This window comes from Zophobas morio, unplaced genomic scaffold (genome assembly GCF_036711695.1).
Source record: "Zophobas morio isolate AGI-343-1 ecotype UQ-CSIRO unplaced genomic scaffold, CSIRO_AGI_Zmor_V1 ptg000002l, whole genome shotgun sequence".
Taxonomy (NCBI): domain Eukaryota; kingdom Metazoa; phylum Arthropoda; class Insecta; order Coleoptera; family Tenebrionidae; genus Zophobas; species Zophobas morio.
In genome coordinates this window covers 20,915,258-20,929,539 of record NW_026972107.1, presented here as the reverse complement: position 1 = coordinate 20,929,539, position 14,282 = coordinate 20,915,258, and the positions used below count along the sequence as shown (strand labels likewise).

Below are 14,282 nucleotides of genomic sequence, written 5' to 3'. Positions count from 1 at the left end.
CAAAAGAATTATTTAATAACTTTTCAAAATGATGTCGTTAACTTTTTGGTGAGGATGAAGATATTAATTTTCGTATGAAAAATTATGCTATTACGATGGAATTGTGAACCCAGATCCAGGAAATTTACATAAGCTATTTATAACATAAGACTGGTCCACAATGAGAAATCAGCAGCCAGAGGATTAGGTGGATCATATTAAATCTGACAGGATTACCCTAAATTTGTGATTTGAGTAATCTTGTAAGAAAACTATATATAGCCAGAAATATACTGTACAACAGGTAACACTCAAAGTCGAAAAATATAAAACGAGGAAGCAATTTCCAACATAGGGAAATGTTTTCAGGAGCATCTAGTTTCTATTTTGTTTCTGATGTTACGTTGTTTTTTTTAGCGAATTTAAATTAAAATCCATTCTACTGAAAGACTTGATTTTGTCTGATTTCCAGCCAACTGCACATTGATCTTTTACCTCTGCTAAACAGTTAATTGCCTGAACTACCGAACTGGTCATTTTGAAACTTTAAGTTCTCTTTAAAGTAAATGGAAAGATAGTAAAACGCTAATTAAAATCTGTCTATTCGTTCCTCCAGAAATTTAATGATTTCATTCGAAATGTTGGTAAGTTTCAGTTAAGGTGTACAGGATGACATGGTCGTTATCAAAATGCTGGAAGTAATTTAGACACTAAAGTAATTAAACTATGTTGTCTCAAAGAAACAATGTCTGAACAGATTTTTCATTATTGTTTCATTAAAGACTACAAAATTCGGGCAAAATAGTAAATTTGTGTTACAATGTACATATCGAAATTAATGACTTATCATTGGCAAAAGTTTGATGACGTCCCTCCAAAAATTATTACAGAAATCTATATTTCACAATACGTCTTAATGTTTGTTGTGCTGATTGCTGTTGAGGCCAGAAAAGTTGATGTTATAAATGTATAAAGTATCTTGTTTTAATTAATGTAACGTAAATGCTCTTTTAAAATTTTTGCAGCTTAATTAACTGTGACTAACTCTGCACATAGTGTACATTCATAAATTTGCATTTCTCGTAATTGTAACTGAATTTAAGAGTTATTGTCATGTGTATATTTACCATATTATGCAAAATGATGTTGGTTTAGTTGATTTGTTCACTTTGTGGTGAGATACCCGGTACATTTTCCATTTAGAAGCTCATTAATTATTGCACATCACTGTATGTGTGCGATGTGTAACAAATAGGTAAACCGTAAACCATCGATTGTGTAAACTTACAAATTTGTGATATTTGCATGAAATTTGGTAAACGTTTGTATTTGATTTGGTTCCCTTTTAACATATTGACATTACTGTTGCTATCACTCTTTTAAGTTAATGATTATTATTGATACGCAGAATAGTGAACGATATATGTAACCTATAACTGTGCAAGCGTTAAAATCAGAAATCGAAGTAAGTTTTGTACTTTAGTTATTAATTATGGATGAGGAACTATTAATTTGTGTTAGTGAAACTGTTAAATATTATTTATTTTATTAAAAGTAAAACCGATTTATTGTGATAAGCTGACGTTTGTGAATTTTAAATCTGTTGTCTCCCTTTTTCTCGAAGAATTTGGTAAATTAAAAACTGCGTACCTTGATAATTTAATCAGTTGATCAGAATTACAAAGCTAGAGCACAAAAGAATTATGTTTTAAGCATTTTAATTCTACACTGAATTATGTACTGACTCATTATTATCTATCAATTTTAATTAATTACAGTTAATATCCATTTAACATAGTCATTTACAGTAAATCAATCCTTTGTATTGATAAATATGAGAAAAAAGTATTTGTTTACTAAACTGGATCGTATCATAAATTCTATTTACACTGTAAATAGGTACTGTAAATTATTATCTTTTATATATTTATTTTTTAGAGTTTGGCTCTGTAGATTTTTATAAGTTGTTTTCATATGCAAATTATTATTATGCTCCTTAGTATCTTAGCATAAGTTTAAAACCCACATTTAGACAAAACTTGTTTGCATTGTTGATGTTTTTCCACAAGTGTTGGGATAATCCGGTTAAAATGTTTATCAGCACCTACGAAGTTAACGAAAGGTTATATCTAAAGGAACCTGAGTTAGGTTCCACTATGTCGTAAAACTGAATTGCCATAAATTTTCATTAGTTGTTAAAAACCATTCTTTAGTTACCATAAGCTGTTAAATAAATTGGATTAACATTGCAGACATCGGTATTTCTGTTTACTTTAATGAATGTGTGTAAAAAAGGATGAAGAGTGAAAGTTCGTCTGATGTTTGTCGCCCTAGATTGCTAAACAGATATTAAGACGAACTGAGAACTGTGAGGCAACTTGAGAGAATCTACCTTGCGGTTTTACATACAAATGTGTTGACTGCGGAGATATTTTATTTGACTGTTCCAACAGCTGAAATGTAAAAAATACCATTTGAAAAAATGTCAATTTTATTTGTTTTAGTAGAATTAATTATGATTATATATTTTATATATCAGTTTTTTTTCCGGAACGTAAGCTAAGGGAGTATTGCAATCGGGACATTCGACTTTCATGACCATTAGAGTACGAAAAATAGGCATCTCGTTTCCGTCTGTCTGTCTTACTAGGATTAAGCCAAATATTTTAAAATTAAAAACTCAATTTTATATTCAGGTAGTTTTAAAGATCCTTAGATCTAGGACAATGATTACAGATCATAAAAACGTTTTTTTTTTATAAAATCAATGTACCGTATTGTAAAAAAATGTCAGCTCCATTGACTCCACGGAGCTGACATTTTCACGTTGTGGGCACCTAAATTCCAAGTAAACGCAACGCAAATTCCAATGCGTGCAAAATTTACATACAATTTCAGTCCAAAATACCTATAGCTTCGTTATAATTTCATAAAAATTATGCAACTCAAAATACCAGCATAGATCGACCAATAATGACCACAAAATTAAAAAAAAATCAGCACGGGAAAACGGGCAATAATTGACACATGCCAATTAACAGCATTTGCACAGACACCTATCATTTGTTATTTATATATTTCTACAGTAATTTTATGATGAATCTGTTATAAAAACAGTGATAAATAAGTATCAAATTTTAGGCCACGGAGCTGACATTAACTTTTCAGAGTATAAGTCAATGTGGTTAAAAAATTTCAAGCAGCAACTATATTTGCTGCACACAAATTTGGTTTAACGATTTTCGTTTTGTGATAACCGCTGCAAAGTAAAAACCAGCAATTTGAAGCTCAAGTGTATTTATGTTTATACATCGAAAGAATGTCACGCAGAAGATATTTTGATTTGAATGAGTTTGTCTTCTCAAAAGAAGACTAAAATTATTAATTAAACCACAATCGAACAAAATGTTCTGAATATTATAATTCTTATTTTATCATTATTATATAAATACGTGTGTATTTTTCACATTTTCGAGAAAACGGGGTTACTTGTTCTTAATTTGACCAATAAAAAAATTATCTCTGATATACCCACTGCGCTACGGAGACGTACAAACCGTGTTGGGAATAAAACGTTATTATACCTTGCAAATGTTTTTGCGAAAATGTGAACATGAGAATATTTTTGTGTAACGTTAAAATCATTTTAGAATACCACTCAATGAAATGACGTCATAAAATTGTTGGTGGCGATGATTGGCCAAATTTTGGTCAGTATTTAACCTTCTACATGATATTTCTAAGGTTGCGAGGAAATTCCGGATGGGACGGACGGTCCGGTGACGGTCCGGAATCTCGCCGATAACGTATGGGGTGACGGCGTACTTGAGTGCCAAGCTTTGGGTCGACTAGTATCGCTGATATGAGAAACACGTCTGGTGGACCAAGCTTATGCGGCGACCTTCACGCCGCCGGGGTTGGCGCCTTCGGTCAGAAGCGGCGGTCGCTCGGGAGCCAGCTCCCTCTCCGGGGGAGGAAGCGCCGGGGAGCTCTAAAGCCGGAGACACAGAATTCAGATGGTGAGCCTCCGCGAAAACACGAGAATAATAAATAAAACGGCAAGGATATTTTGTAACAATAAATAGGGTTTATTCCCTGCCACCAGCTACACGGTCTAAAATAATAAATCTTACGGCTAAGTCTTAATTAAATAATAATTACAAAACAAAAGCAAACAAGAAAAGTAATAGTACGTCCGGCACGGTCGTTCCTCTTGGGCGGCGACTTCCCTCAGGACGGCCTCCTCCTGGCTCTGGGGGCGGCGACCTTGAGACCTGGAAATCGCGCGAAGACGGCACGGCGACCTGGGAGGGGAGCGCGGTGACGGCGACACGGTTTCTCGCTCGGGGGCGGCGATTCGAAAACCTGTACAAAACAGGCAGGCGCCCTAAAAAGTACTTACGGTGGTCGGAGGATCAAACTGCACACTTCTCAAAAAAACTCTTCTTCATACAGAAAACAGCCACAGCACTTCCTGACACCCTGAAGTTTCAGGCCCGAATCCTCTTCTTTCGCTGCGGCGGCGCGGCGATCGCGAATTTACCCCCGGCTCTCGCGGTACGCGTCACGGTTTCCGGCCCGCGAAAATTCGCTTAGCTACAAGGTACATACAAAATTTGACAACAATCGGTCCAGCAGTTTCGGAGATTACGTGTCTAATAATAATGGATACAGACAGACAGACAGATGGAAGCGGGAGCGGTTGTTTTCGTATTGTAGGGGTCATGAAACGTCGAGAAAACATAAAAGTGGCGTCCGATAGACTCGATTACAATACCTCCTTCGCTTATGCTCGGGAAGTAAAAAGCGACACACTGATAAGCAACATGGAAAAACGCGATAAGCGGAAGTCAAGTGTCAAGTTGGTTGCCGCAAGGTTCGGTTAACGTCTTTCACAATAGTGAATTTTTCCAATTCAGAGCGTGTCGACATGGTAATGGTTTATGGTGTGGCTGACGGAAACGATAGGTTGGTCCGCGAATTGTGGATCGACCGTTTTCTAAATTGCGCGATACCGTGTGCGCGTCATTTACATCAGTGGTCCAGAATCTCCGAGATGGTACCTTTAAGACTTAAACTCACGATCGTGGCCTCGATAGAACCGAAAAAATACTGCAAGCTGAATAACAAATTTTGGAACGCGTCGAAGAAAAGCCCAACTTGCAGCTGAAGTTCGAGCTTCACAGTTTGTAGTGCATCGTACATTAAAAGAACAAGGTCTACATCCATACCACCTCCAAAAAGTGCAAGCTTTTAAGTCCGGTAATTTTCCACGTTGTGTAATTTACTGCGAATGGTTGTTAGAGCAATGTCATGAACATCCTAAGTTTTTAAATTGCGTTCTGTTTACGGATGAAGCAGGATTCACTCGCAATGCTGTTTTCAACAGCCAAAACACTCATATTTGGGGCGGTGAAAGTCCACAAACTCGTCAACGAGTACCAGTTCAACGACAGTTTTCCATAAATGTGTGGGACGGTATCGTAAATGACAACTTACTTGGACTTTATGTTTTGCCAAACAGACTAACCACGACACAGTACCTCGTTAGCTTGACATCCGCGTTCATCCGATCTCAATCCGTGTGATTTTTGTCTGTGGGGTTGGAAATCAACAGTATTCAGATATTATCGAAGAGCTTCAGTAAAGAGTGGAATTGGCAGCGGCTACAGTTCGTGGAACTCCCGGAGTTTTTTTACGTATCCGTGCAAATATTTTCAACATTTATTGTAAAAAGGTAGGAGTATTCTAAGTTGCTCTTGTTTTTGTTCTAATAAACAATGTGAAATCGTTGTGGTAAGGACGAAACATCCGTCAGAATAAAAAGTCGACCACCATAAAGCTTTACTAAAAATCGGTCCTTCTCAGGACCACCATTTGTTTCCACAACTAATAATCTTTCGTACTGACCTCGAGGGTGGTGCATGTGGGTTTTGCCCCATTCGACTTTGTTGTGATGCCGTGGTTACAATTATTGCATATATTTCGAAATCACCCTATATAGCTATATAAAGCTAAGTCAAAAAAGTTTTCAAATGAATTTTTAATTGAGATTAAAAATTGTGGCCCAAGATTTTGTAAACCAAGTTTTATTTGAAATTAATATACACAACTTCGCTATATTTTTCTTTGTAAATCTGGTGGGACTAGTGTATTAAGTGTTATCATAATAAATATTTTACGCGACTTATTAAAGCCACACTCTTAAAGGGGTTATGGGATTGTGGAAAGCGCAGAAAAATGTCACTACTTCAGTGGAACTCGAACCCACGTTGCCCACTTTTGCCGGGTGTATTAACCACTTAAGAGTGATCAAAAAGTTTTCAGATTAGAGTTGGCCATAAAATATTTCCATGCATAACGTTTTTTAAAGGTAAGGTTAAGGTTATGCATGACTTTCAAAGTTTAATCAAAGACATGACAAATATTTCCATGGCCAACTCTAATCTGAAAATTTTTTGATCACCCGTTATAAGACTCGATGATTCTCTTTGCACACTTTCCACGTTATATTGTGGCGCCAGGGGGTTATGGGAATAAATCCATGAAAATTTAATTGGCGAATATTGATTATTTCAGAACTAAAAGTGTGCTACTATATTTGCACAGATGTCTTTGCTCTTGCATTTTCCGCGATTATTTTAACTGTAGAATCCAGTATAATTGTAGCAAATGGCTTTAGAAATGCTAATATATTGAACCGAGGCGCTAAAGGGATCCATTAAAATAATTTTTATTGTGAAGAACATTTAGAACATCCGTAGCACGAAACAGTTTGTAAAATAAAACTAATTTAATTATTATTAAAGCGAAACGTTGTTTTAAATTGTGCTAAATCGGAGTGACGCAATAATTATTATTTACTACATTTAAATTTAAGGGATTTATTGCATCATGTTGAATATTTATTCCTTTATGGAATACCGCGCCTCTGAGATTTTTACCTTTTATCAAAAGACATTTGCCTCTGATCTCGTCACGTCTTTCATTACTTTGCCTATGTATCTTGCCCACCTGATGGATTTGCAGATTTTAATGAAATCTGCTTTTCAGGTCTTGCATAATTTGCTTAACTAGATAACAATGTTTTGTTTAGTTTGAGTAGATTACTCTGAATTAGCAATCTTTAATGGATAAGAGTGATAAGACATCATCTTGTTAGAACTAATAGCAACATACCTCTTTCAGTTTCTTAATTGACTCTAACCTGTGTTGAATGAACTTTATAAATTTTGTGCGTGCTTGCTGTATCGTGTAAAAATAATAAATCACACTTGTACTTATTTATTAAAAATATTGTACGATAAACCCGGTACGGTATGTAACCGAATTTTTTACTTTGTATCAAATACAAATTTATGAATGTATACTTCATGTTATCATTACTGTGTATAAAATAAATACATTTTTTGAAGGAAAGACAATTTTTTTAGTAGGACTGAGAAAATTTAGGTTTCACTTTGGAAGAGAAAGAGAGATACAAACTTGCGTTATTTGCAAACGAATGCAGAAGTGAAACTAAATAGACTCAATCTGAATCCGGCACTGGCAAGCAAGTGATTTTAATTGGATGAAATTTTGCATATGAATAGAAGTAAATTGGGGATTTGCATTTAGAGAAAGGGGGTTTCCTTACAATGGAATCCCCGATAGAACTGGAGAGTGTCTTGTTTGGTCGAAAGAAAACCCAGTTGGCAAAAACCTGATATTCTTACCTTAAATATATTATAATAAAGGAACACCATGATGATACAAGGGATGTAGAAAGAGGAAAGGCTCGAGTAAATGATAAAATCGCTATTGTAGAATAGGCACGCATCTGCGACACGATCAGGCGTATTATTCAAGCCTAAGACGATTGGAGATCCTATGGCGGCCGATATCATCCACACCAATGCGATCGTCAACCACACACGTCGGTTGTTCTTGTGTTTGGCGTATTTTATCGGCTGTGTCACGGCTATGTATCTGGAACAAAAATGGAAATGCTAAGTTCCAAGAAGAGTCTGAAGTATAATTAACTCGATAAGTTTCAATATGACCCAATTAGCGTCATTATATGCATGCTCTAGTTTGATTCATTAGCAGCAGGCGATGAGACGTTGAAGTTGCAGTAGGGTGCCAACTTCAAATCAGTTCTACAGTGCCTGATAATTTCGTGTTCTTGTTAAAGTAATTTAAATGGTAAGTTTGCTTGTTCAAAGAGTTGCACGAAATATCAGGCAAATTAATCAACTGGTGCGTGAGGTCGTCGGGGTTGTTGTTATTTTTTTAACTTGCTAATTAATTTTTCTGGGGACGAAAAATGAAGCTCAATTTTAAATGTCGTGTTCCGTTGCTGCTTGAGTAACGAAAATTAGTTAACACTGATGTAAGCGTTGGGTTTACACAGTTAGTCAATTCTCTTGAAATTAAGAAAAATACATAACGCCCTTAAAAATTTAGCCTAAAAGTTTTATTTTCGTTACCATCATATGTATGTCGAGGTGTTTTTTCCATAAAAAATGTCACAAAGTAAATAGCGATTCCTTTAAATACTTGTTATAAAATAAGAGTCGTTTTTGTTTAACATTAATTGGTTGAAAAAATTAATTAACTAAAAGCATAATTAATAGTTGTCTTCACTCATGGATGAAATTTATCGATTTAATCAGCAATTTCAAGTTCATTTTGCGTGTGACAAATTGAATTTCCCTCATGGTAACACCAATTAGATTGTTTATAATCCGGTAAGACAAACAGGTCTACGTAACTTAAAATGATAATCAAGACATATATTTTTATTCGACAAAAACAGTAAAAAAGAACATTCTTATGTATGTGTTATCATTAAATTCAGATAAAAAAATTTCGTGATACTAATGTTATATGTTAATGTCGTCAGAAAAAATGGCATTGACCTCAGAAGTTAGTCAAGGGAAGAATCTCACAAATATTAGATACTTCAAATTGAGCGAAGTTTATAAAAAATGTCAAATGCAACTCAATCCATTGTCCTATATATTTTTGCCTTTTTTAATAATTACAATAGTTATTTTTTAATTATATTTACGACCTAGTAATTACGAAGGTTTCAAAAACTGCTAGAAATGATGAAAATGCCCTTAATGTCCTCTTACACGCAACAGAAAATCTGAAAACGTTAGTGCAACAATTAGCACTGAATCACAATGTTAGTAGAAAATAAATTCACACAATAATGAAAGAGGAAAAGTTTCACCCATACAAAATCCATTTGGTACAAGAGCTAAACGAAGATGATTTTGATCCTGGAGTTGAATTTACCGAAATGGGTATGAATAAGATGGAAATTTTAGTATTCAATTTAGTATTTACTAAAGTAAATTTTTAAATTGAAGTTCCATTATATTATATCTTTAATTTAATTATCAAGACTTGCACATTTCCGAATCTTTGAAAAATTTCCAAAATCTGTCCCGTTTTCAAGTCGGGTCAGGTCAGGTCAGGTCAAACACAAATTGATAACTCTCGTCCAAGAGCGCTTATCCCGAACTTTTCAAAAATATTCGAGTGCGTCTTGATTGATAAAATCTACAACCATGTTATTGTTCAATTAAATGTTAACCAACACGCCTTCATAAAAGGTAGGTCGACTTGCACCAATCTTTGTGACTACACTCAATACCTATCTGGTTGTCTTGATAAAAAAATTGCAGATTGACGTCATTTATACGGATATGAGTAAAGCGTTCGACAAAGTTGATCACCGTGTTCTCATACATTGTTTGGATAAGTTCGGTTTTAGTCCTAATTTATTAAAATTATTTGACTCTATGTTACGTGGTAGGCATCAGTTTGTGGAATATTGTGGTTTTCGATCTTGTCTGTACGTCGCTTCATCTGGTGTTACACAGGGATCTAATCGAGGTCCTTTACTTTTCGATATATTCATTAATGGAATTATGCATTATTCTACAAAATACTTTAAACAGAATCGTTGCCTGGTGTGTACAAAATAGATTTATGGTAAATAAAAGCAAATGCTACACAATCAGTTTCTATCATAAGCTTAGCACAATATTATTTGATTACTCCATCGACAATGTAGTACTTAACAGATACACTGAAATACGCGACCTAGGTATAATACTCGACTCATCACTTTCTTTTATTCCGCATCTTTGGTTCGGAATAAATTAGAGTACCTACTGTTCGGAAGTTTGGAATCCTTGTTATGCCGTTCGTATCGATAAACTTGAACGTGTTCAAAGGCGATTTTGTAAATATCTCTATTTCGTTAAATTTGGTTCTTACCCAACTCAAGGATTTCCGCAATTTGATCTTTTGCGCACGACCAAGCTTACATCTCTCATTAGTAGGTGTAACTTCAAAGATGTCTTATTTATCTATAAATTGTTCCATGGTTTTGTTGATTACATGTCACTATTGTCACAGTTAAATATAAATGTACCTCGCATATCTTCACGACATTGTATCACTTTTCGTTGTCGTAACTTTTAGAGCAATTTTTATAAAAATTCACCTATTTTAAGATGTTGTACACTTTTTAATACTTACGGTACGTCATTTGACTCGTTTGATTTATTTAACCCTAATCTTTCGTCATTTAATGTAAGTTGCAAGAATATTGTGTTTGCTGATTGTTACCAATAGTGCCTACTTGATCAATTTATTTGTTTATTTGTTAATTAATTTTTTTCCAGAAATCACTGCACCACTTTTTTATTTTTTTATTTTGTTATTTTACTTTTCTAATTTCAAAATGTTTTATTTATTGTAATTATATAGTTTGTTGGATAATAAAGTTATTATTATCATTATTATTATTATATTTATCAACAGGATTTCCTTTTCTGACGAATCTGCGTTTTGTTTAGATGGTCATGTGAACATTCACAACTGCAGGTACTGGTCTGACGCAAATCCATACTGGATGAAGCAAATGCACACACAGAGTCCAGAGAAACTAAATGTGTGGTGCGGTATTATTGCTTACCATATAAATGGTCCTTTTTTCATAAATGGGAATTTAAATTCTGATGATACTTAAAGCTGTTGCGACAGTACTTGAATGAAACTTTTCCTGGCACATGTATAGGCCGGACGGGTACCATTGAGTGGCCTGTTAGGTCACCGGATTTGACACCGCTTGACATTTTTTTTGTGGGGCTATTTTTTATATTAATAGACCGATTCACATTGAAAATTTACAGGAACGCATACGTAACGAAATTTCTAGCATTCGTCCAGAAATTCTCTTTAACACACTACAAAATTTTATTCAGTGTATTTTTTACTGCCAGGAAGTAAATGACAAGCATTTTGAGCATCTTTTGTAGAAAAGAGAAGTTTAATTTGGTTTCGGTTGTTACTGTTTAAAACATATTATTAATTAAAATTATAACTATACTATAAAAAGCTCTACTCAAAAATTCACTAATTATGTGGTAGTGCTATTAAAAAGAAATCAAATGACCCTGCACCTTGCAAACAAATGAAGCAAAAAAATTTTTTGAACGAATAATTAGAGCACAACTTCCCGTATCCCTGTTTTAATCTCAGTCGATTTGTACAATTGGTTCTCAAGATATTTAACCGTTCTCATACATTCTAGCAACCCTGTATTTAAATATGTAGGTATACATGAATAAGCAAATTTCAAAAATTTTTTCTTTTTTTTTTTACTTTTGCCTGGTTCGAACTCGTGTTTCTGATTTCCAAGATTCTTCTCAGCTCATTGTTCCATGTTCTTTTGGGTTTGATTTTTCTTGTTGAATTGCTTCTTTGTAGACGTTTAGACCAGCTCAGTTGATATTGCTCTATGTATTCTAGAACGAGTTATTTTTCAAGGTCTTCTTTTATTTTTATGTTCCTGATCTTGTTCATACGTGTTACTCTCCTCATCCTCCAGATATTCCATTTCAGTTGTTTGTAGTTTTTTTTTTTTTGACAATAATGTTTCACATCCATATGTTAGTACTGGTCTGGATATGGCGTTAAAAACATTGACTTTCGTTTCTTGTGATATTTCTTTTTCGTTAACAAAGCTTCTATTCATAGCGTAATATAGTTCTGTTTAAGCACACTTTCAATTCTTGAGTTGATTTCTGGATCTTGATCATCCTTATTATTTATCACTACTCCCAAATATTTAAAATTGTCTACTTTCTCTGTTTTGTCATTTTATATGCCGATTTTATACTTTGTTTTCCTTCTTTTCTTGCGACCATTATTTTGATTTTAGTTCTGTTTATTTTCATTCCGTTCTTTGTCATTTCTTGGTTCCAGAGTATCAGACTGTCTCTTAGATTCCGCTCCGATGTCGCTGTGAGTATTATATCATTACTTTTTTTTTGTTACTGCATTCGCACGAAATAGTGTCTATAAATAAATTAAACCATGCACGGCTTAATCCTCCACCCTGTCTAGTCCTTCTATAGTCGGAGATTGCTCCAATTTTAGGTTTTTCTTTACACATAATTAATGGTTGTTTTATCAAGGCTTTTAATGACATTAATTATTACATCTTCTTTCTTCATGCTATTCCACATTTGTTCCGTAGGTACTCAATCGAAGGCCTTTTCTAGGTCAATAAATGCTAAGTACACTGCTTCCTGTTGATGTTTCTTCCAAAAATAAAACCACTTTGTGACTTCAGTAGTGTTGCTTCCGTAGTTTTTTTGAGTTTGATGTTCAAAAAAAGACCTTAACAAAGTTATCCCTCGTTAATTGCTACAATTTTTAACGTTTCCTTTCTTGTGTTTTGGTGATCTTATAACTCTTTCTCAGTGTCTTTTTTCTTTGCTTCGGTTACTGCTAGTAGTTCAACTTAGTTTTTACAAATTCTTGGGCTATTTCTTGTTCTTTACAATTTAAACTCCTATTATTTCATGATCCAGTCTTTTTGAAGTTTCCCATTATTAATTTTTGGTTTTTGTTTGTTTGCTGTTTTTCTTCGTTTAAGACTTTGTATAACAATTAATTTCACACGTTCGTTGCTTTTATCTTTGTGTGTTGTTTTTTTTCTGTGGTTATTTTTTTTAGTTGTTTCCTCTGGCGATCTTTCTATCCTAATTAACTTGTTGCACTTTATGAATAGTTTATAACCGTTTTGTTTTGCCTCTTTCATCTGACCTATTAAGATATTTTGCTCTTCTTGCACTTTTTCTAGGATAGTCTAGTTTACATCTGAGTAGTTCTGTATTGTATTCATTAAACAAGGAAACAAAATATTCCTCACAAATATATTCATACATTCAATTGTTAGATTAGCAATGAAAGCAATCTCGGAATTTTATAATCCCATCTTCACCTCAGAAACTAATTCTCATTACTAAGATCCAGTCCAAGTTTTTAGTAAACGAGTGTCAACACGGCTTTACTATTGCCAGATCCACTTTAACTAATTTAATTTCTTTCTGTCAGGATATATTACAGGCGTTGGATAAGAGAAGTAGGTTGGATGTGGTTTATCTTGACTTTTCAAAATCTTTCTGACAAGGTTAACCACCAGATCCTAGTATAAAAACTGTGTAATTCTGTGGAAACTTACGAATTCTTTCATCAAACCTCGTGAGTCTTATTTAACGCAGCGAAACGATTTTGTTGTAATAAAATGATATAAGTGTAGTAGTTACTCTACATCTTCTGGAGTACCGCAAGGTTCTCCATTAGGTCATCTATTATTTGATTTTTGATATTGTCGATATTATTTGTCACTTAAGAGTCCTCATTTTCGCTGAATACATCAAAATATATTTACGTATAGTGAAATTAATAATATTGGTGATGCTTTGCTACTGAAGTAAGATGTAAATAATCTGTTTGGTTGGTCGATTTTCAACTTATTGCCTCTTATTAAGAAAAAGTGCAATATTATTTCGTTCACAAATAAGCAAACTGTTTATGCGTTTGGTTTCAAGTTAACAATTAACATTATAACGGGTGATCAAAAAGTTTTCAGATTAGAGTTGACCATGGAAATATTTGTCATGTTTTTGATCACAATGCAAATGTCAACAATCCAAATTATCATTGAAATACAAATGAGGTTATGCTTGGCATTTACAGTTTAATCGAAGACATGACAATTATTTCCATTGCCAATTCTAATCTGAAAACTTTTGATCACTCGTTATAAATTAACAATGATAGTTTACAGAAAAGCTCTACTATTATGGGTTTAGGGGTTTTGTACAAAAATCAGTTTACTTTTAGTGAATATGTACACAACAGATTTTTAAAGATTTTATTTTATGCATTGGTAGAAATAGAAAAGTACTCTCATTTCGATATTTTTAACTTTATCAATTCAAAAAAAT

At 33.9% G+C, this 14,282-nt stretch overlaps 1 protein-coding gene across 3 annotated transcripts in view; it reads right to left on the bottom strand.

Moving 5' to 3' along the window:
• The window catches only part of Dop2r (Dopamine 2-like receptor), a 308,073-nt gene that overhangs the window by 32,163 nt on the left and 261,628 nt on the right, over positions 1 to 14,282 (bottom strand). For all 3 annotated transcript variants that reach the window (XM_064057591.1, XM_064057598.1, XM_064057606.1), the window contains exon 3: positions 7,695 to 7,947. In XM_064057591.1, coding sequence (XP_063913661.1) covers positions 7,695 to 7,947 — 253 coding nt within the window. The remainder of the gene's footprint in view (positions 1 to 7,694; positions 7,948 to 14,282) is intronic.